Source organism: Amblyomma mixtum, chromosome 9 (assembly GCF_055824585.1).
Source record: "Amblyomma mixtum isolate Tamu chromosome 9, ASM5582458v1, whole genome shotgun sequence".
Taxonomy (NCBI): Eukaryota; Metazoa; Arthropoda; class Arachnida; order Ixodida; family Ixodidae; genus Amblyomma; species Amblyomma mixtum.
In genome coordinates this window covers 105,466,603-105,489,807 of record NC_143020.1, presented here as the reverse complement: position 1 = coordinate 105,489,807, position 23,205 = coordinate 105,466,603, and the positions used below count along the sequence as shown (strand labels likewise).

Below are 23,205 nucleotides of genomic sequence, written 5' to 3'. Positions count from 1 at the left end.
CCTCTTCCTAAATAGCTGAAAGGAGCCCCAATATTGTTAGCTCAGTAACGGACATCATTATCAAAACTAACTTTCAGTTTCTAGCTGAAATGTAGTGCTATGCTGAAAACTGTGTTGCTTGATTATGCATGCTAGAATGTTATATTAACTTCTATTCCTCTTAGTATTTATCTTTTTTTTATGTAAAGAGTGTCTCCGGTTGTTTTTTCGTTTGTTTTGTTAGTTACCTATCAGGTACTGATTATTCCAGTTGATTACTACATTTTGTGCAACATACCTACAATATCATAATAACTTCACTTACTCTTGGCACGGCATTTATGTGTGATCTGAATGTTTACAAGGAACATCCCCTGATTGGTTTGACGTTTGCTTTGTTGGTCATGTATCAGATGACAATTACTGCTCATTTGTGCAACCTATCTTTTATGCATGTTAAAGTGCACGCCTTTTACACTTCTTTGTTACTGGCACGTGGGTATGCTAATCTGTGCACTCATGGCATGGGCCCAAACTGGCAACATGCTAAGGGCCCAGATGCTTTTGTCACCCGCTTTTGTATGTACTATCGGGGACAAAAGTGGTATATTCCATGCGGCGGGAGCTGGGGCAATGAAAAACTGCGGCATTTTGACGAGTTAAAGCACGAAACACTGAAACAAGCCAAGCAACATGCCTGCTGATTGTAAGGGATCGGTAGCGTACGCGGGGTCATCGGAACGCGGCTGGGGGCGCTCAAAGCGGAGCGTCTCCTTTCTTGGAACACGGCCGCTCGCGAACGCGCCGGCAAGTACGGGTGTCCCCCCGCCCCGCAGAACCGATTCGCGCACGTGCTGACACGAATGTGTATTTGTGTTTGTTATTATTTTTATTTTGTGGTGGAGAGGGTGATTTACCCTACAGGAGTTGGAGGGCTGGCCAGGCTCTCGATAAACCAATCATGTGAACATTGTAACATGATTGGAAGCCACCAAATGTGGGCCGGGCCTTTAGGGCTTTAAAACCGGGCCCCGGAGCTGGAAGCGGGGTTCTGAGCTAAGGTCAGGTGCTATGCATCTTCGGCTATGCCGAGTAGGGGCCTCCCCTAGTTTTAGCCAGTTCTACCCTTTTTGTTGTTTGTCCTTTTGCCGTTGTATCTAATTTGTATCTATTGTAAATACATGTACATAAACTTGAAGTATTTGCCTTTATCCCTGCATCTCGACTCTTCGAGAGACCGTCTCTGACGGGGCACCCCTGGTGCGAAGAAAGAAGCTTCAGTCTTCCAGTTGGAACAAACCGTCTCTGGCGGGGCACCCCTGGTGCAAGGAAAGAAGAAGAACCTGAAATTTACTCTGATAATAAAGGTCACGCATTGACTGTCTCGATCCCAGATGCCGCCTGTAGATGGTGCTGCAACGCAGTTTTCCGTTGCTCCAGCTCCCGCCGCGTGGAGTATACAACTTTTGTCCCCGACAGTACACGTTCCAAAGTCAATAACCTGAGTTGAATTGAATCCTTCCTTTATAGCATGATCCACGTGTCCACCTACTGTAAGACTGTTACGTCTTCCCATTTAACTACTTATAACCTTTACACAGATGCACACAGAGGGCCCCACGTGTTATGATGTGTTTGGAGGCATCGTACGACCGTCCGCCTCACTCAATGACGATGAGGGTTGCACGAGGAACGAGCTGCACGCACAGTGTGGTCATCTGAACACAAGGAAAAGCTACTATGTGTGGAAGGTGTCGCTTGAACAGTTATCGCTGTAAAATACTGTGGTGTGCTTTATCTGTACTGAGCATAACGCACTTGCACCAATTACGAAGCGATCAGTATCTGGAAGAAGGCTAAATTCTCTGCGGCAAGAGGCTGTATGGCCAGCTGTGCTCGAAGAAGGCACAGCCCAATGGACACCAAAACTCCCATGGACATCCAGCAGACGTTCAGGACGTCCAACGAATGTCCAAGAGAGTTCTAGTGCCCACTGGGAGCTGGCACACTGAGGATCAAAAATGATGTCCTCGACTATGACTGGTGCTCTATGCGTACTTTCGCAGTGTGCTCTTGAACAGCCCCAGTGTGGCAACCTCGGGCTTGTTGAGCAGCCCGCTGTCCACCAAGGTTCGCCGACAGTTCATCACCTCCTGGTGCAGCTTCACTCTGTCCTCGAACGCCAGGCGTCCCTGCAAGTCATGGGCAGCAATTTATATATATATATATATATATATATATACGGAGGCGTGTTCTGAATTGAAATGCATTCATTGTGCTGGCATCCAAAGTTACTGACAGTTTCCTGGAATTAGGTATGTAGAAATGATGTTTAATTAAAGGAACTTGCGATTAAAAAAAAAGACAGACCCGTACTCGGACTATGACAAAATGTCCAGCTGTCCTGTGGTAATGACAGAAGCTCCTGCAGTATTAGTTTTTTGTAGTGTTTTTCTGTAGTTCTGTCCCTATGACAAGGGACAGCACAATACTATAACAAATTCTGTTCTTACTACAAGTTCATGACCCAAGATAATACAAAAAAAATTTGTTGCAACGGCAGAAAATTTTCTCTTGTTTTTCGAAAGGTCAATCTGTCAAAGTCAATCTGGCCTCACTTGAACGTGTTTCCATTTATGATGATGATTATTATTATTAGGGAAGCTTTCTGCATTAAAGGGATATCAGTATTGCCGGCTCCACTGTCAATTATACTTTGCCAGTCCACCACTCAGCCTGTGCTCATGCTAGCACGAGCGAGCGTTCTCGCGTTTTTGTCTGTCACCCTGCAGACCTGCAACGGAACTCTGTTCCACGTGAAGAACGGAAAGAAACAGAACATGAACGACAGAGCGCTACAAAATAGCTCTCCGCTAACAAAACCATATCCATTCGCGTACCTTGACACTGAGTTCGTACGAGGGCTTCATGCGGGCGGCTAGTGGTGGCCAGTAGCTGGCCACCAACGATGCCACCTCCTGGTTCTGGGGCGTCTCGAAGAGGTAGCACTTGTGCAGGTCCGGCACGCTCTTGGACAGAGTGACCGTCACCAGCCGGTCCTCCTCGTTGACCAGGACCGACTCAAGGTCCGAGTAGCGGTACGCGTTCAGGATGGCCTTGGTGTCCGCGTTCACCAGAAGCACTCCTTCACAGCTGATGCCCAGCAGCAACTGGTGGTCTGCACACAACACCGACGGTCGATCGTGGTTTATAAATTTTTACCCGCTGAAGACTCGTTGCAGTGGCGTAATAGTCGTGGCGACCGGCTGCCGAGCCCCCCCTTACAAATATTCTGTCTACTCTCCATAGACTTCTGTCAATAAAGTCTATTGACTTTCTATAGAAAAATCCTATAAACTAGTCTATAGACATTCTTTAGATGTATGGCTAAACTAGTCTATATAGACATCCTATAGATTTATGGCCATACATTTTTAGTAGACTTTAGTCAATAGACAGTCTATAGACTATGAATAGATGAAAGGAAATATCTATAGAAAGGCAACAGAGTCTATAAGGAGTCTATGATGTCTACAGACCATTTTTATAAGCATAAGGTTACGAAAGGGGTCGAATCTCGGCCGTGCTGCAGCATTTAGATGCAGGCGCAATGAAAAAGACACCCATGTGCTGCGAGATGTCCGTACATGTTAAAGAACTCCACATGGCAGAAATTAATCAGGAGTACTCCTCTATAGCGTATGCCCACTTGCAGCTTCGAGATATTAAATCACCGCGAATCAAATCATTTTACTACTTGAAGCAACACCACGTGCTGTGATGTAGGCTGTGGTGGGGGGCTCCAGATGAAGTGCGACCACCTGGTCAAGCCTCATCACTTGACCTGTGTCCCTGTTCCCGTCTCCAAATTCTCCCACACTGTGCCCCTTTCATTGTGCTTCATGAACTGGTGCGAACCGTTACACTTGCGGTTCCTCAGCATGTTCTGAGATTTCAGCGCACACACACGTTTTCACATGCAGCTATTGTTGCGATAACTATGGCAAAGAAAAGGTGATCGGAGTGCGCACCATAGGTGAGGTAGCCGCGGCAGGTGACCGGAAACAGCGCGGTTCCATAGAGCGGGTACTGCATAACGATGGACAGGTACCACACCTTGCACACCAGTTCAGACTTGCCGCTTCCGTACGTCTGCAGAGATGGGAAAACGACACACAGGTGCTCAGATGCAGCATCACTATTGACTCTCATAAGCTCTTCTACACAATGCTGAATGTACAGAGGACTTAATGTCTCCCTCCCTTGAAAGAGGTGAGGAATTTGTCATGCCATGGCCCTCTATCCCTTTGGATTAAAAAGAAATAGCTGGGGGGGCCTCATGGCAGATGACATAAGCCTGCTGTAGGTGGAATTATGTGTGGTGTAAGTGCTTTGCGCCTTTTGTCCTTTTAATGCCTTAAAGCGGATATTTATGGTGGAACTTCGCTGACAGCCAGCGAGGTGGAGAGGGCATAGAAGGTACTGGGACCGCCGAAAATCTCCCGACTTTAAGCCCTGGAAACACGGCATGTGCATTCGGAGGTTAGAGTGTGCTGCAAGCAATGCTCACTCTATGGGCGGTGCACAAAGCCTGGATCCACTCGTTCTCGGGACGCGTGTCCCTGATGCGCTCAGCGATGTAGCTTTCCACGTCCCGATACCTGTAGAGAGAAGAGTGGGAAGCAAAATAAATACGCTTGAATGAGTGCTCTACTGCTTGGTACACTCTAAGAAAGAAGGAGTAAAAAAGGCTTTTCGCCCTGCTTTACCCCTCTTTACTCCAAGGTCCTCCTAGAAAGTACTCTCAATAGTGGGCACTAGAGAGGGAGTTTCTTACATTAGACGGTAGTTTGCTGTTCTCAGTTCTAAAAAGCGTTAGTCCCCTTTGCTTTTTAACCTTATCTTTGAAGGAAAAAAAGAAAACGGCACATTCACTTCAGTCACAAATTCAGGTGTTGTCGGAGAAAAGATTCAACATTTCAGATTTCTGTAAGGTGCATGCCTTCAAAATAGTTACACCCTTATTGACAATTAATTTCACAATTCTTCTTGGGTCCTAGTATCTCCTCATTATGACCGTACACTGACTTCAAGATATCAATTGTGCTTCTGACTCATTCCTGTAAGACGTCATAATTGAACAATCCAGCTTATTTTAAGGGCCTTTAAATATACTGATGGGTGCAAAACAAGCAAACACATATGTTCAAGGGCCATGACAGTGCTTACGCGAAATGGGGAGGCATCCTTCTTAAAAACAGTCTGAAACAGATAAAATTCGCATGCCTGACATGGTTCCACGTGGCTTGTTGCAACGGGTTCAGAATATAAGCTCCGGCCATTAGCAACAGATTATATTCCAGCAGTAGCCAAAGTCGACACAAAACAAGTTTCGTAGGCGTTTGTGTGCACAGTGATTGAAGGGGATTAAATTCATCGCTGCTCAGAGACACGGTACCTGTCAAGCTCTTCGACTTCTGATGGCTCGCCAACAGAGACCTGAGCTTGAAGGCCAGCCAGCTGCAGAGCTACTCTCTCCACCACAGGGAAGCTGTCCGCCTGCAAGAATACGAAAAACGCAAGGTCAAGTCACTAACAGTGCTAACGAACCACGCTGCATGAAGGTCAACTTCACCGAACAAGAAATTCGTCATAATCCGGCCACAGTCTGATACAACTCAGCCCACGTTCATGACCACCATAAACTGTTTCTCCACGACAAAGCAAAATTGTCCGTTGACAAAGAGATCCCTCCGCGGGGAACCCGCAGTTTTCTGCAGTCTATTGTTGAAAACGCACCCCATTGGTTTTATATGATTGTCTTAAATACTCCGTGCGACCAGAGGACAAACTTTAAAAGTAATATTAAGGCGAAAGTCTTTAATGCCTTAACCTTGTTGACAGAAGGTTGTCAACAGAAAATTATCAGCAGAGGTGTCACGCTTTTCCGTTGGTCGAAATTGTTATGATGTCAGAGAGTGCACGGATTCCAAGTAATGAGGTCACCCACGGATGCCTGACGCCCCCTTTTGGAGCAGACGACAACTAATAAAATAGTTGTCGTCTACTCCGACAGGGAGCGTAAGGCGTCCGTGGGTGACCTCTCAGTCAATGTCAAACAGTGCACCAGGAAAGACTTTCGCCTTGCAACACTTTGGAGAGCCAAAGTGCCCCCAAAATTTTTTTTGCTACTCATTGGAAGATTAGACGATTCCCGTTTATAAGTACATTCCACAGTTGCCTCCAAATTATTGTCAAAACGCAACCCGTTGGCTTTATACGGCAGCGTTAACTACTTGGTACGAGTGCATGACAAACTTTACAATCAAGATTTTCCTATGCATCGGAAGGTTAGACCATTCCCATCAATATGCTCACAACAGTATCCAACATTCCACGATTGCATCACAATCCGTCTTTTTAACAAAATTTGACGCCCTCTGAGGAGTGGCGAAAATTCACCTGTTACTGATTGAGAACAAATACAAGTGAGAAACGCAAGCACGATATGGTTCCACGAGGAGCCAGCTACGCCTGCGGCAAGTGTGTGCCTGACAGGTGCTGCCATCTGTCGCATGTGCCTGTCACTAACATGAGGTGTGCATGCGCAGTAGGACTTAGTTTTCGTTTTCAACCAGTGGCGCTGGAGAAGCAGAGGTGCGCATGCGCAAAGCGGCATTGCAAAAAAGGCAGATTGAAAGTGATATCCAAGAAAGCTGAACTTGGTGGAGGCATGCCACTACTATAGTGTATGCGGAGGAGTACCTTGACGACGTCGTGCACCGCCTGTGCGTACAGGAGGCTCACTTCGACGGGATCCTGTGGGATCTCGCGCACCGCCTTGAAGAGACGCTTGCGGAATATGAAGCGGCACTCTCCGCCTCCGAGGGCCTTGGTGGGGCCCTTCTTCGAGATCGTTGTGTACTTGGTCAGCGTGGCCGACGTGCGCCGGCACCTGAATGGCCACGCATTGCCGGGGGAAAAAAAAAAAAGAGTTGGACATCTTGGTCAAACCTCCAGCTGTCGCGGCAACTTGACAAACGCCAGTCACGCAGTGAAGAAACGTTTGCAACTCTATTACGCTAGACCAGTCGACAAGTTCCGCGGCATCAACAGGACTTTCGTAAATAACGAAATTTCTCCTTGCGTTCGAACCCAAAGTAAGGAAGTTCGCTTTAACTCTACTGAAACGTTCCATATGAGCCACTCACATGGAATCATGGGAATACAGAGTCCATTCAAATGGTAAAATATGTGGAGACCCATATGTTCATGTTTTCCGTAAGAGTTCCATACAGCGCGAGACTTCATATGGAGTCTAAGTTTTCATTATGTGTTATTTATATTGTCTATATGACTCATTAAGCTTTATATAGACTCCATATGATCTGTATGGAAAAGATATGCAATTACGGGACTCTTCATATGAAAAGTTTCACTACGAAATAAACAGAACATCAGAAACACGAAGAGATTTGAAATTACAAGGACTGTGCCACTTACGTTTCCCATTGATAGATGATATCAGCGAGGTACTCAAATCCTTTGATCACGTGTTCGTGGTCAGGTGTGCACTGAAACAAAGCAATCAGATGAGGACTGTCATTCCATGCTACATATGAAAACATTGTGCTGTGTAATTCCAAACACATGCACAGTACGAAACCTGAAAGCAAGCACGCATTTCCTTCAAGAAAACACAGCGTGCGCACTGAGCACATCTACAATATACTGCTCAGAAGTTCGAATGCACGATGGTTTAAAAGTAGAGGTGTGCGAAGATTAGAAATAACCTAATAGCGAATCGAATATCATCCTGTTCGATCCGTAGAACAAATCAAATAGTGCACGTTGAAAATTATTCGAAACGAATCAAATGTGGTCTATAGTTTTCAAATACTCTTCGAATAATTGGCACGAAGTTTGAATAAGGCACTCCGTGGATTTCTTCAAAGACTGTTCCGAAAACAAGGTCAAAAACAGTGACCACATGATCACACAAGAAGCAATAGCGAATATTCGTAAAGAAATTCGGAACATATTCGATTCACCAGAAGAGCAAAACTACCCGTATTGGATTCGGTTTTGAAAATTTGAATCGTGGGTCCCTACAAAAGGAAAAAAAAAATTATTTGCTAAGCTTGCCAAAATGTATATGAGGCTGGAGGCTGGAATAATAAATGCCGTGGCTCCGTCACGTATGTGGAGTCATTCAGTGCAGCAAATTTTACTGTGTCCCTGCAGACGCACGTACCCCATCCCCTGCAGTTTTTTGTTGCTCACAATTAACCACTGCTTAAAGTAGGCGCAACTGGTCTGTGGCAGGCACTGAGTGTTTCTCTGCCGAACTGCCAATGGGAATTTGACTTTCCAATACGGCAATATTACTAGCCATAGGGCAGCTCTTGCAACAAAAAATTTGGCCATGGGTACCCAGCATTGAAGTGTTCCGCACCGACAGCAGCGCAACAACGCAGCCTGGCTAGCAAAGGGGGTAGCAGCATTTGAGTCCCATCGCAGTTCCGGACACCACCAGCAAGCATAGCACGTGGGTCAATTGCGCAGTATAGTCACACGCATGGCAGCCCCCCAAAGAAGTTGCACACGAACCTCATACAGCGCCCAACCCTCCAAGGAGCGTAGCCCGATCTTCGTAGCCAGCGTCTTAATGGCGTCCTCGGCCGTAATCGAAGGGTGAATGTCGATGGCCTTCGTGCGGCCATCCATGAAGTAGAAGCGGCACACCAGATTCTCTCGCAGACGAACAGCCTGGACAAATAAAAATAAAAAAATTAATGGACACCCCGAGATAAATCCGAGCAGACTATGCGACATAAGACAACGGACTGTTATATGTTGCTCTATGCCACCAAGTGGTGCTTCTGTGCACCGATGTCTCACTTTAGCAAATTTATTTTGCATTTCACCAGCAGACACATGCGGCTTTTGAGCCAGGGTGTCGAACTCGCGACCAATTGCTCAACAGCACAAAGCCATAGTCAACGGGCCATAGACATCGAATGAACGGTCTGCCCAGTCATAGATGAAATGCATAGGTGGCCAATAATATTAAATCGGCACTGCAGTTGAAGAGTATTGTTCAAGATCCCAAACCCCTAACACCTGTTTGTGTGTAGGAGCTTCCCATACACCACGGAACTATGGAAACGGAACTATGCTCCACAGAAACTCCACGAAACTACGCGAAGAACAAAATGACCATCAGAAAGGTTGCCATCACGACACGCACTGCGTGTCCGATATACTCTCTTACCACGCAAGACCGAGGTCAGTAATGCTGCATCCAAAATATATTTACAATGCATGAATAGGTACCCTGCCTCTGAATGTATTCTTAAATAGCGGTAGTATTTCTTCCAGTTCTTTGAAAACTGCATCCTGAAATCCCTTGAAGCGCCCTTCAAGTGGGGTCGCACTCAAAAATGTTTTCATCCAAAAGGCTTAGGCCTAGAGGCACTGCAAAACGTCTTGCAAGGTGCTACATGCACAAGTATATGAAACAGTAGATGAAAAGTTTCTTACGTTTATCTCCAGCGTAGACGGCGGCATCTTCCGATTGGTCGCGTTCGCCGTGCTCAAGTTTTCGAGGCAGTACTGCGCGTAGGCAGCTATCTCAGAATCCTCCAAAACGCTTTTCTTCAGGTAGGAATACAGATACTGTAAAAATGAAGGCAAAACACCAAGATGAAGCACTCCGAGGAGATGTCGATACCATAGCATCTTCCAGCACTCGTGATACTGAAAACAAATTTCTTGTACCTGCCTGTGCTGCATTCTGGTGGCAGGAAACATTGCGCTCATGCTTTTTATGACAATTTCAGTGGTATAATAAAAATGGTTTGCGTATAATGAACTCTGAAATACAAAAAACAGGCACTGGATAGGAAGCTCTTCAGGAGTATAAGCCCTAAATTAATTTTTATTTAGGTTTCTGAAAGGAACAAGAACAAAGATGTGTCAGATAGCCCTGCATTTGGAAAGAAGAAGAGTCTCTCTTTTCAGCCAGCAAAGGCACCTTAAAGGTGCACTGAAGAGGAATCTGAACTTGTATTTTTGCCGCGGGAACTCGATCTACACGTTCCTAGCATTCTTAGAAACTGCGACTTATTGCCCTGTATGGCCGATTTCCCAAATTAAATCGAATTAACGGCCGGCTCCCGCCCTTTATTTTGAATTCTGCCTCCTACGGTGGGCGGAGTCGACCAACGCGTGGAGTGCCTTTCACCCAGTCCCGTGGCGGCTAGCCGCTCTGCCATCGGCGGAGTAATACGTAGTAGTCCGTAGCAGCAAATAGTCCGCGCGTATTTTTATTTCTGCGGGGTTATTTTGCGGCTATATTATCTGCGAATGAAACTATTTATTCATGGAAACCTAAAAAACAAAATAAAGCGAAAGCAAAGCCTCCACGGAGCTGGCTGAAAGGAACTTCACGCGTTGGTCGACTCCGCCCATCATACGAGGCAGAATTCAAAAAAAAGGGCGGGAGCCGTACGTTAATCCGATTTAATTAGGGAAATCGGCCATACAGGGCAATAAGTTGCAGTTTATAAGAATGCTAGGAACGTGTAGATCGAGTTCCCGCGGCAAAAAGACAAGTTCAGAATCCTCTTCAGTGCACCTTTAATAATCATCAGCACATATCTAGCTTAAAAAGACACTGTAGTATTTCTTACAGCATGAACATCCCAGGTTTACCCGTAGAGCCTAAAAAAAACACCAATATTTTCTGCACCCTGTATTACTTTCCACAAATGCAGTCACTCTTGCATTAGTGACAAAATGCCCCAAGACAGTTTAATGTGTATAGCCAGGATTGGTATTTCAGGGTGGGTGATTCAGACATTGGTCAGCCCAGAATGCTTCACACTGTGGGGCTTGTTCCTCATTGTATATATGAGAGCGATAAACTCCAAGGGCACCTTTGAGAATGCCTTGGACGGCCTGAAGGAGACCACGCAGAGCGCGATGAGCAACCAAGCTCGAACAGTCGCCTCGTGGCTCGGGTTGTTGGTCGACTGGCGTACGAGCTGCACGAGGATCTCGTCGCGAAGCTCTTCACGCTCGATGCCGTAGCCGATGATGCTCTGGATGATGTGCACATCGCCCTCGGGTTTCCCATCGGCACGGAGGTACTTGCACAGGTCCTGGAGGAAAAACGAGGGAAAGACAAGTAAGTATCGCTGAGCTAATGTGATCAAAACTTTGTGTTTGGAAGTTGGGTGATAATAGCAACTATAATAATAATAACGTCGGTATTCATTAGAGCAAAAAGACTGACCGGTTTTATAGAGGCCAACAAAGACAATGCAGGCTGATAAAAGTCTGAATAAAAAAAAGCTCACAGAATGGTTACGAATGCGTAGCACGATATCTTGAGCGTTAGCTGTGGTGTGATGCTCGAATGCCACTACAGCCTAGTGGGAGGCTGCACTCTCCAGATACAGCTGATTTACCATGCAAGCCGGGCGGGAAAGTCCACCGGAGTCCTGGACTAGGGACCCGACCACTGAAGACACCAGCAGCGAAATTTGGTTTGAGCAAATAAAGTTCTCTCTCTCTCTCTCTCGAGCTCATGTACTCCAATTTACGTCGCCTTGTACACATGCGCCTTCAGCGCAGACTCACTGGCATTCTAAACATGCCTACACTGCAGCCGGGAGCAGCAGCATCTTGGCACACTGCCAAGTTCGCCGAGCGAGTCGCTGCCGCTGGCCTTCCCATCAAAACATTAGACACCTTTAGCCTACTGTGTACCGTGTTATCATTACCAGTAGTGCAGTACTGGCAGTCCATGCACAGACAGTGTGCATGCTCAAATCGCCTTGACAGTGCCAGATACCCGGCAGCTGCTCGCGTGGCTGCAGCGTCGGGCCTAATCAGAGTGTGCTCACTGACAGTGGGCAGGCTCCTGGTAATCCGGTAATGGTAACACGGTACACGGTATGATAAAGGTGTCTATTCACATAACGTGTTGTTACTGGCGTGTAGCATCTTTGTGCACTGCCAAGGTCTATGCTGCGGACGGCACCGACATTTACGGCATGAAACTGAGGAATGAGCTAGAGCTAACGCTCTAAAGAGCGAGAGGCACCTCAGGTTCAGGGCTGCTCAACGGAGTGTATTGCAGTGAGGTAAGAAATCAGATTATACGGGCTTTTGGACAAGGCAACAATGGAACATGGAATGAGGAATCAGATTCCACAAGCTTGGACAACGGAACATACATAATGTCTCACCTTGAATATGGAGCAGGCGATGGCCACATTCTCGGGTTCGTACAGATGCAAATGCGACGTGGGAATCGCACTGTTGCGGCTGTAGGTGACCATCTCGTACTTGGGCAGGAGCTCGCCGGAGGACTTGCGCCGGCGCGAGAGTGTGCGGATCACCGGTCCTCCGCCGAAGTCACGCATGTGGGCGTTGAAGTTTTTCTCGGCGAACTCGATCATGTCGTGGTGTTCCTCGTCGCCATGTTCCGGCTCCTCCATGGCGATGAGCTGCTTCTCAACACGCTGGCGACGTCTGTGAGCGTAAGGAAAAGGATACGAGTATATCTCGATGAAACACATATGTATCTAGGTGGTGTGACTGATACGTGCCAACAACATAGTGCATACGATTTCACATATAAGCGCTGGATATATGGCTACAATTACTTTCGCGCCGATTTCTCAGGAAAGAAATTATCACAAGAATGCGGCACATCACGTCTGGGCACCATATTTACGAGTGTATGGTGCTGATTTCTGGCTGCTATTTTTTTTATGTACACATGACCAAGGCCACGAGTTCTTTCAAGGCCTCATGCAAGTAGCTACCGCGCTTAATTATACAGTCAGAAAATAAGTTCTTAAATGAACTGAACTCACCTGAGCTCTCTGTCAGCATCACCAGAGTCTACATGGTTGTTTGTCAATCGTCTCCTGTCATTATTTGGATGTCTTAGTCGAACAGGAAGCTCCTGGAGATCAGAAAGAGAGTGAGACAAGAGTATGCAGCTGAACAGCCCACCTCTCCATAGCAAATGAGATACCAAAACATTCGAGACCCTAGGCTAGCTATACTCGTGAGATAAGAATTTGAGGCAATCGAGAGTTGGGCATCAGTATTTTATGCCCTTGCAAAAAAAGGAGCATGCTTTGCATTTAAGCTTGCAAGTATTCATAACTGGAACACAGTATTTGGACGGAGTTCGGTCCTATGAGAGTGTACACCACCAATATTCGTAGGAATGCTTTTCAACGAAGGCTTCCTGATAAAAATTGCAAAACTGGACAGCATGTCACTAGACGGCTCTTCCCTGAGCTGGGACCTCAACTTTCACGTGTCACTTCTAGTACTGGACCAGAATGTCGTATCTATACCCAGGCAGTCTGTGCACATCGAAACTATACCAGTCCAGTTGTAACTTGTATAGCGTCGCTAACCTCTGGAGGTAGCGTCGTCGGGCCGTTGAGCTCCCTGGGTACAGTCGGTGACTGAGGAAGACTGGGCGGCCTGCGTTCTTGGATGAAGCTAGGCGATGGTGGGGGTGGCGGCGAGGGTGACACGATGGGACTGGGTGTCACCGCCACGTCACCCTGGTTCTGCAAGTCACCTGTCGAAGCCGACAGGTCGGTGGATGCCAGCGAGCAAGCCTGCAACACATAAGGATGGGAACGAAATATGGTGAAGGGAAAACCTAAATGTGCATTTATCATCTAGGTACACAATTGCAGAGGGAAGAAAAAATGCACCAAGTCCACGTAGCACTTTGAGGGCCACTCCTGATGCCTATTCGTCCGTTTAGAAAAAAAGGACAAAGGGGCTTTTGTGACCCACTGACGTGAACAATGACTCAGCAGTCTTGTGTCTCAATAATTGTCTCGTGACACTGTTTGTGGTGCCGTAACTTCATACCGATGACGGTGAAAAGGGGAAGGAGTTTGACATAACAGCTCACGATGCAAAAAGAGCAAAAGCAGGAGAGTAAGCACCATCCCCACCAAAAGCCATTCCATGGCTGCTGCAAGGTGGGCACTGATCATCATTTTCACAGAAGAGGGAGGAAAAGAACACGAACATTGAAAAGCAGAGATGGATCAAGCTGAGGTGAAGCAAGAGCGAGGATGCATGAAATCCACGACTCCCACAAATTATTAAGCCGCCATTAGTGCAGTGTAATTACTACTCATAATCACTGCAAATTTTTGATGGTCCTGGCCTGAAAAATGCTTCGCGGCACTATGTACCACAGGCACATTATTCTGTTAGCCATATTACCATAAGGGTTGGCTTGTGCAACAGAACAGCTTAAAAGAAGTCATTACGTTGTTCTCTCATCTGCAAAATGTTCAAAGTTACACAGCTTTTTATACATACGAAGACAACCATAAGTCAAGTAATAGACCAAGAACTCTAGTATGTTACGTAATTCCTTGCATGAAATGCAGCTGTAGAAGATTGTTGTAGCCCTACTGGAATTAGAACCACCTCTCGTGCTTTGCTCAAAGCAGGCACATATCCAAGAGGAGACCCACGAAGCACTCCTTGTAACAAAAAATTGTTTTAGGCCCCTCCCGAAAAAAATTTCTGGCTATGTGCCTGGCTCAAAGTAAGCTAATGGTGAGAAAGCACAAATGCCCAAGCACACCCATATACAAGAGTTTCCATATAATTCAACATAAAGGGGCTGGTTCCACAAAGCTATGCAGGAGCCACTGCTTAGCAGCCCAAGGTGGAGTAGACAGACAGGAGACCGGAAAGGCACGATGATAAAATGGGCAGCATATATGGCTGTGCACAGGGCGGGGGTAGGTTGAAGGGCAAGTGTCCCACATTGCAAGGGTCAAACAATGGCAGCTTTGCCGCACATGAAAATCCTGTGGCAAAGGTGGCCAGTACATTGTATTCTTCTGGAAAAAGGCTTAAGCCTAAGAAGCGATAGACAGAAGACCGTGTCAACTGGTGCGTGGTCCACGTCAGGCATATCAGGGCGAAAACGACCATAATGCATAATATATGTGATCCAAATAAGGTATGTTAAGACTAAGAGGACCACAACGCACAGTCACAGTCCAGCCCAGGCACGTCTAAGCAAAGAAGACCACCGCACACAGAACACGGTCCTGATCACCCACAACAAGGAAAAGAAGACCACTGTGCATAATATGTGTTCCACCTCAGGCACATGATAGCACAGAGGACCACCCCAACTAGTGCATGGTCCGTCCATGACAGGCACATGAAGGAGAAGAGGCCCGCTACTCATAGTATGCGGTCCAGGACAAGTGCATCAAGGCGAAGAGCAGCACAACACATAATATTGTTACGCCCGTAACGGCTTACTGAGGAGTTCGAGGAAGAAGAGGGAGGCACGGGCAGACTGATCTGGGCTCTGAGCCGTTTACGGCAAGCTGTGTTGTGACGAGTTCTTTGGTGCTAGGTGCTGGGTAAACACGTCCCAGATTCGCCAGTAACCCCTCGCAGCTGCCGTGTAGCAGGTTTGCCACCTTTATCACCTGGAGAGTTAATTTCAATGGCTACTGCGCAAGTGACGCAGACCCTGTCAGCGAAAGCCGCACTTCCCTCTTCTTCCTCGAACTCCTCAGTAAGCGGCTACGCAGCTTAACAATATGTATCCACTTGAGGAAACATGAGACGAAGAGGACCATCACGCATAACGCACATCCCGAGACTAGTCCGCATGTTGATTTAGGGTGGCGAGAACCCACCTCGTGTGCCTCGGCCTCCTGGAGTATGCTGTCGACCTCCTGTGAGATGCCGCTGACGTACTCCTGCGCCTGCGCGTGCGGGTCATGCACCTCGCTGAGGAACGAGAACATCTCATCCAGGTCCAGGCACTCAGCCTGCTGCTGCTGCGCCTGCTGCGGGTGCGCGGGGTCGGCAGCGCCGCGCCGCAGCACGTTCTTCTCCACCAGGTTGGAGATGGCGGCCAGCTCCTCCTGGGCGGCACTGCGTGATGCGGCGCACCGTACACCACAGTTGTACCAAATGAAGAAATACGCTTATTGATCAGAAACACTCTGAGGCTAACAGCTGTGGTTGACGAAGGGGAGAACGGCGTGAGTGAAACAAAACACAGCGGGTGCGAAGAATGAGAATACAGTTGAACATCGTTACAATAAAGTTGAAGAGGCCTGGCGATTCCAAGGGGACTCGTCATTCCTTCGTTACATTCATTATTTCGTTATAAACCACTTCGTTATAACGAGGTTCGACTGTAGGACATGTAACAAAGCAAAGGTAGGTGTCTAAGAAGACTATCACACAGAGAGGTACAGAACATGCTGAACCACTTGAGTTGTGTTTCTAGTGACAGAACTGAAAGTTGCAAGAAGGATGTGCTGAGAGAATTATGGGCTTCACTTGCACTGATCTCAAGTTATGATGTAGGTATACGATAATACATAGAGGCAAGCATCACTGTTGGTCAAGATATTATGCAGCTTGACAGGTGTGAACTTATCGTTGCAATGTATGGAACCGCTATTGAAATGTGTACGGCAACCTGTGACGCTGAGACACATTGCAGGTGCACTACTGCACCTGTGACGTGTCTGTTGCACTATTGCGCGCATCACTGCAAACAATCGATCATCTACGCCTTCACTCGTACGCCGCTTCACGCTACTTGACCTTTCGCTGGCTGTAGAGCTGGCACTGCAATGCTTGGATATGAAAACATCACAGCCCACTGTCACACCATAGGGAATAAGCGACAGGAACAGGCCGACAGGAGCTGGACAGGAACAGGCTGGAGTTGCCATGTAAGTACTGCTAAGTTTGATAAATGCGGCCGAAGCTTTACAGTATAGCAGTTGTGGTTTCCGGGGTTTAGAAAGTTGCCGTCATTACCATAGCTGAATTTGTGGTGGTAGCTCTTGTCTGTTAACATAAAGCTCAATGACATCACCCCTTCAAAACCACGCGATCACCTTCTGACCAATGAGAATGAAGCACTGCTTCAATAGAAAGCACTACAAATTAGAAAGTTTCACCTGTGGCAATATGAACATAATGCGTAGGCTTACAGAGAAGCATTTAACCACAAACGGCAAAGCTCGACCACAGAACCGGACCGGCATTATCGGTCGAGTACTGCTCGGAAAATTTCTGGTCTGATAGATTGTGTGGGTCCTTTCTAGAAAGTGCCACCCGTGCGGTGAAAGCCGAGGTCCAGGTCGGGAAACGCTGGTATTAGCACCGAGATTCAAACCCAGCTATTAGAATTTGGTTGGGGATCAGACTGTGAACCTGATGCTCTAGAAAATCCAGACACATAGCCACACACTTTTAGTTGACTTTTGTCTACAGGCTATGAATATGCAAAAGGAAAAATCCGTGGAATATATGTCTACAGAAAGTCTATAGGGCATTTTCATAAGCATAGGCTGCTCCAGAAAGCACTGAAGTTTAAAAATCCCGGAGCTCCTTTTCCACAGTTCAAGTACTCTATAACATAGAGTTTTAACGAAAATGTAAGCAATATGTTGATGAACAGAGACACTACTGACACCTCAACAACGAACTGGGTCTGCAGCTCAGTGCCAGGGGAGCAACATTTTGGTATGTACGGTTCTGCTCCAGCAAGAGTTCATTGTCTCTCAACCTCCTTTAGCGTCATAGACACATAATTCCTAGCGAAACGGACAACGAGCCCTCATTTTCAGCCGTTCGTTTGGAGACAGGCACACCCCCGTTGAAATACACAACAGATAATTTTATGTCATCACGACAGCTTTTCTGCAGTATTTTTTACCGTGAACTTGTAACCACAGAAATTTTTATAGTAACAACAAAGCTGCAGAGAAAAGTTACTGCAGAAAATGCACTCCGGAACTACAGATTACACAAAAGTACTACAGAAAAATCTCTTTGCGACAAAACATTTTGTCGTATTTCTGATACCGTTTTGTCATCAGAACAGCTTTTCTGCACTATTTTTGACCATGAACTTGCAACCATATAAATTTTATAGTAACAAAATTTTCTGTAATCACTGCAGAAAAGAACTAAAATACTACAGATTACACAAAAGTAATAAAGAAAAACTACTTTTACAGAAAAATAAACTAGAGAAAAATCTCGTTCATACAACAATCTTGACATACAACAAAATGTTTTGTCGTATGTCTGACACGGTTCTGTTGCTTTTTTTTCTGAGTGGGACGGCGTGGAAAACAATAGAGTTGAACGCAACACAAAAACTGTGAATGAACTCGCAAGGAAGGTGTGGCATATGGGAAGGGCATGGACAACACAGGTGAACAGGTGCTACAAGGTATTGAAATCTACGCAACATCTATGCAAGTGACAGTTGGGAAGGTGTAGAGGGTACATGTAGGCGTGCCAAGCAAAACGTGGTGTGGGCATGGGCATACTATTATACTACACATGCAGGCTCATGCGTTCAAGTGTATCCTGCCCACTTACCCATATTCCTGCCTCGTTTGAACACTGGCAAATGGTAAAAAAAGAAGCTTGTCAGGACAGTAGTGTTCTCACTGCACATATACTAAGTGTGCAGCTTACTGGGTACACCCTTCTGACAGTCGAGTTAGTGTTTAAACAGAGAAGAAATTCGGGTCATCTAAAGACAAAAATCTTTTCTCAATAGCCACGTTTCACAACCATAGAAAGTGACACCCTTTTGGAACTGTCTGAAAAGGGTTTCACAGCAGTGTACGCTAACAAATATATACCACTTTTTGGTTGAGAAGAGAGTCATCCTTTCCATCAGCACCTTTTTTACATTTTTGCAGTAAACCTAGCGTATTCAAAAAGTGACACCCAGCCATGAATGTTTTGAGGACACATTGAGCACTACTGACGATGACTCAGAAGGTCTAGAGAGTAGCGACAGGTGTATTATGAAAACAAAAGGATAGGTTGCACAACTGCTTGTGACCACAAATTGCGCTTGCGTTACGCATTTACAGACAAAAGATTGTAAGAGGTACTCCATCAGCCAATTACGCTGTTTCATCCTCGTACTGTGTCACTACAAGTCATTGAATAGCCATGATTCAATTAATATACTTGAAATAGCTAATGTATGGAGGTGTATACCAGTGCATGTATGAAGACTACGTACAGTCTTTGTCAAAAATATACAGTACAAGGGGTTTTCTTGAAAGCTGTGTAAGCGCCAAAGGGGTGAAGGCAACAGTTCATCTCACCTATGGGACATTCGGAACACTGGCGGCGCTAAATGAGCCACAATATATGGCACAGAAGCAAACCGGTGGCCTGTATATTTCAACAAAGACTGTACGTTGTATGCAATGCAGCAGGTTAAGCGGCACCAACAGCCACGATATTAACAGCGACAGGCTGTATCACTTGTACGCAACGTTCATATGAATGAACGCCTATAGCGGTTGCCCCAATCCTGCCAAGTATTAACTTCATTGCATGAATAGCACCTGTGACATCGAGCAAGACATCTTGTGGCTTTAGATACGAGTCATGTGGGTTTCTGCAGATGTGTAGCGAGCTCTAACAGTATGTGCCCGACACATGGAAGCAGCGCAATGAGCAGCAATGAAATGAACAACAGTGTCAAGTAATCGCTCCACTTCGTTCTTCCTTTGTGGTTAGATATCAATACGCCAGGCCAACAAGGAACTAAAATTGCATCAGATATCACTGTTTCCTCGTCTGTTGTCTGCAAATGTTTTACCTTTTCTTATGAAAAATTAGTTTTGGTCACTTAAATATGGAGGCCAACCAAACACTTCACTTTAATTCATTTGGTCTCTTACAACCGTGCACGACTGTCAATGCATTTACATGATGTGCAGATATAGTAGGTTACGAAAAAGGTCTCATAAGTGAATGTAATTTACGTGCTCAGCATGGGCAGCTATTTCAGGGCTATAGTAGTGCAAGGCCATTTATTTCACCCACGGATATATTTATAAATCAAATCTTTATTTGCTTGAAAAAAGGCGAAAAATAATAATGATGAAACCACCCAGTAAAATATCACTAATTACTGCACAGAAAAGTGTTAGGATAGCTTAAACACCCTTACACGGTACACAGGTTTTTGAATGCTCCGAGCCACTACTTTGTGAAGACGAGTGTATGTCAAGATCTCAAAATGTCGTAAAGGTGTAAAATTTATTCACAGTGCACGGAAAACTACTCCGCCACCTCAAGACATCCATATGGGTGTAAAGTTAATTACGGCGTGCACAGGGGAGTATACTAAAGCCCTCTGAAAACCCTTGTCGCAGGCGTATGTGCAGATAGCAGTGCATATGCACACGAATAGACACTCACCGCATCATGTCCTCGGCAGAGGCCAGCTGGGCCTCATCCTCGGCGAGCTGCGCCTCGGCACGCTCGGCCTCGATGCGGCGTCTCTCGAGCTCCTGCTCCTCGCGTCGCCGTATCTCGGCCTCGACGCGCCGCATCTCGCGCAGTGCGGCGGCCACCTCCCGCGCGAACATGCCTCGCACGTAAGCCTGCAAGCACATGTAGATACGCTTGCATAACAAGCCACCAGACGTCAGTACAGAAACAGCATCGGCCTTTTATGGTGTCTTATGCTCGGTCGTGGTCACAGCCATCATTTGCGCTGTGTATTTGCACGACAGTTCCTAAGCCTGCCCACACCAAATCGCTGAAAACAGATTAATAGAGAATTATAGCCACCATCATACGCCTAGAACAACCACTGCTTTTGAATTATAGTGGAAATCCTAGACAGCTGGGCATTTTGGAATTGGACATCCCAGAGGTGCCCCCTTAACCTCGACTTAAACCAGCCACAGCAACGCTATTCCTAGCCTCATCACTCCGTCTTTAGCCCTGCCGTCTTAGATTTATAACTCTCACCATTTTTTTTCACAATTGTAATTAGTGCACTGACCAGTTGCTTAACAGACACCTAAATAAAACTCTATGGCTGGCCAAGCACGAGAAATTACGGGGGGAGCTTAAGACTACTTGCGTGCTTTGAATGTGAAAGTACTGTTTATTTATTTCATTTTATTTACTATTTATTTTAATTTTTCTCTTCCTTTCAAAAGATACACCTACTCAATAGCATACAGTCGTAAGTCAACGCATACACAAGGTTCACCTTTGTTCGCCAAGAAGCAACGCGGTTTTGTGGCCCGCAGCTGTTACTAAGCATGATTAAAAAAAAAAAAAAGACCATGGGAGTGCGAAGAAAAAATGGTGTCCGTCGAGCCGAATTCGAGCCAGAGACCTATGGATGTCCACTGGGATGTTCTCTACAGTCCACCGCTCTACCAACTGAGCTATCAATGGAACGAGTACAAGGGTGCTGTCACAGACTGGTAATCCAAGAGTCAGTGTAGTGCGCTTTGTTGCTGCAACTTATTTACTTCGTGTAGAATGTACTTCGTTCCCACAGAAATCTGCTCCAGTTTCACCACTATTTTGTTGCTATTCTAATATGCAAAGTGAGCTCATAAAATGGCTGTCTCTAAAGCATGGCCCAAAGGCGCCCTAGGCAGAGGAGGTGCAAGTGTAAGTATTTTCAGCATATATAAGGACATATACGTGAAATATGGATACAGAACTTCTATAGAAGCTGCACTCTAAATACAATTAGGCCTATATGGGAGTAAAAGCTGTCCTCTAGCAAACACCCATTGTAAGAAAACAGATTACTCCGTTTTTACTCCTTTTGTTTAGAATGTAGAGCACGCACTCTATTGGGTTCAAACACCAGGCGGGTTCGAACCCGACCGCTGGGCCGCGTTTCGATGAAGGCGAAACCCGCCTTTGTGCTGTGCAATGTCAGTGCACGTTAAAGATCCCCAGGTCGTCGAAATTATTCGGGAGACCTCCACTACAGCACCTCTATCTCTCTTTCTTCTTTCACTCCCACCTTCCTCCCTTCCCTTAGGGCGCAGTTCAGATGTCCACCGAGATATGTGAGACAGATATTGCGCCATTTCCTTTCCTAGAAAACCAATTGACCACCTGGAAGCAAATCGTTATTTTTTCTTTTTGATTTCAGTATGTTCTCAGAGAACAATGAGGAAAGTGCAGTAGGAGAATATACGAACCTGTATAGTGATGGCGGCCCGCCTCATCTGTAGGAAGTGGATCATCTGGCGATGACCGCGGAAATGCTGCTGGATGCGAATGGCAGCTGCTCTTTGCTGAAGGAATTCTGGGACGAAAAGAAAAAACAGAAAACAGCAGGCTCTTCTAAAAATCCTAAATGTTTTCGAGCTTCTAGACTCGGCTTTCCTGTGTCAGTAGAGCGCACGCTAAACAAATTGAAGGACATTTTTCTCAAAACTGCCCGTTCAAATGCGCCCCGCTTCTTGGCAATTTTGAGGCCGTGTGGATCCATCATGGTCGCGGACATTGTTTTGCTCGCCGTCAACGACCATAAACAAACTTTGCACTTGAACGCCACTACATTCGAATATAGTGTAGAGACTATTACGATAGCGGGCCTGAAACTGCGAAGATACGAAAAACACAAAGGTTTATTTTGTAGCAGTTTAGTGTACTCAAAGTTAAACAGTAACAAATAATTATCCATTCCAATGAAACATTTCTTGCCACAAACCAACGAACAATTTCATTATTGTCTGATCAAAGCCAGCCGTGTTTACAGTTTCTCTCTTCGTATAAGAGACGAATTATGTTATACGGGTGTAACCATAGCCAGCATGAATAAGTCACAGTGTTAATATTAGGGGCTTTGTAATTCTTGATGAATTACAATGAATGTTCTTTATGAGCAATAATAATCTTGCCTAAACCATCCAGTTGTAAATTCAGCAATATTTTGGCCTCTGATGGTTGGCGCATATGACACCTGAACAAGGAAACAGATGGTGGACAGGACAGAGCGCCTCATGCCTGCCTCAAGGGTGCTATTCTCTTGTTCTAGCGTTAGAAGTTGTAAGTTACTCGTCAAGTCCCTTTTGACTTGCAAACAGCAACCACACACTGAATAACTATTCTGAGTGGACGGTGTCTGCAAGGAATACACCATTACTATTACCTCTCCGTAGCCGCCAGCCGCGCCAGGTCTTTTGCACGATGGTGGCCATTTCGCGAAGCAGCTTTCGCCTGGAGTCTTCGAGCGGGTCAAATACGGAGGTCCTCATAAAAACCTGTGGTGAAGAACGCAGTTAGCAAAAGCTTCTGAGGACGTCTCAAGTTCCATCGCCCCGTGATGCAGCGTTGTCGCTGGCATCT

General features: G+C 46.1%; 1 protein-coding gene across 1 annotated transcript in view; it reads right to left on the bottom strand.

Moving 5' to 3' along the window:
- Positions 1–23,205, bottom strand: part of Myo81F (unconventional myosin 81F) — a 110,814-nt gene that overhangs the window by 20,451 nt on the left and 67,158 nt on the right. Inside the window, exons 16-32 of the mRNA XM_089561138.1 lie at positions 23,009–23,120; positions 22,053–22,159; positions 20,290–20,474; positions 15,714–15,954; positions 13,428–13,637; positions 12,870–12,961; positions 12,237–12,522; positions 10,920–11,144; positions 9,523–9,657; positions 8,590–8,748; positions 7,483–7,553; positions 6,745–6,934; positions 5,438–5,538; positions 4,550–4,640; positions 4,011–4,131; positions 2,880–3,157; positions 2,038–2,171 (exon numbers count right to left, since the gene is read on the bottom strand). Coding sequence (XP_089417264.1) covers positions 2,038–2,171; positions 2,880–3,157; positions 4,011–4,131; positions 4,550–4,640; positions 5,438–5,538; positions 6,745–6,934; positions 7,483–7,553; positions 8,590–8,748; positions 9,523–9,657; positions 10,920–11,144; positions 12,237–12,522; positions 12,870–12,961; positions 13,428–13,637; positions 15,714–15,954; positions 20,290–20,474; positions 22,053–22,159; positions 23,009–23,120 — 2,738 coding nt within the window. The remainder of the gene's footprint in view (positions 1–2,037; positions 2,172–2,879; positions 3,158–4,010; positions 4,132–4,549; positions 4,641–5,437; positions 5,539–6,744; positions 6,935–7,482; positions 7,554–8,589; positions 8,749–9,522; positions 9,658–10,919; positions 11,145–12,236; positions 12,523–12,869; positions 12,962–13,427; positions 13,638–15,713; positions 15,955–20,289; positions 20,475–22,052; positions 22,160–23,008; positions 23,121–23,205) is intronic.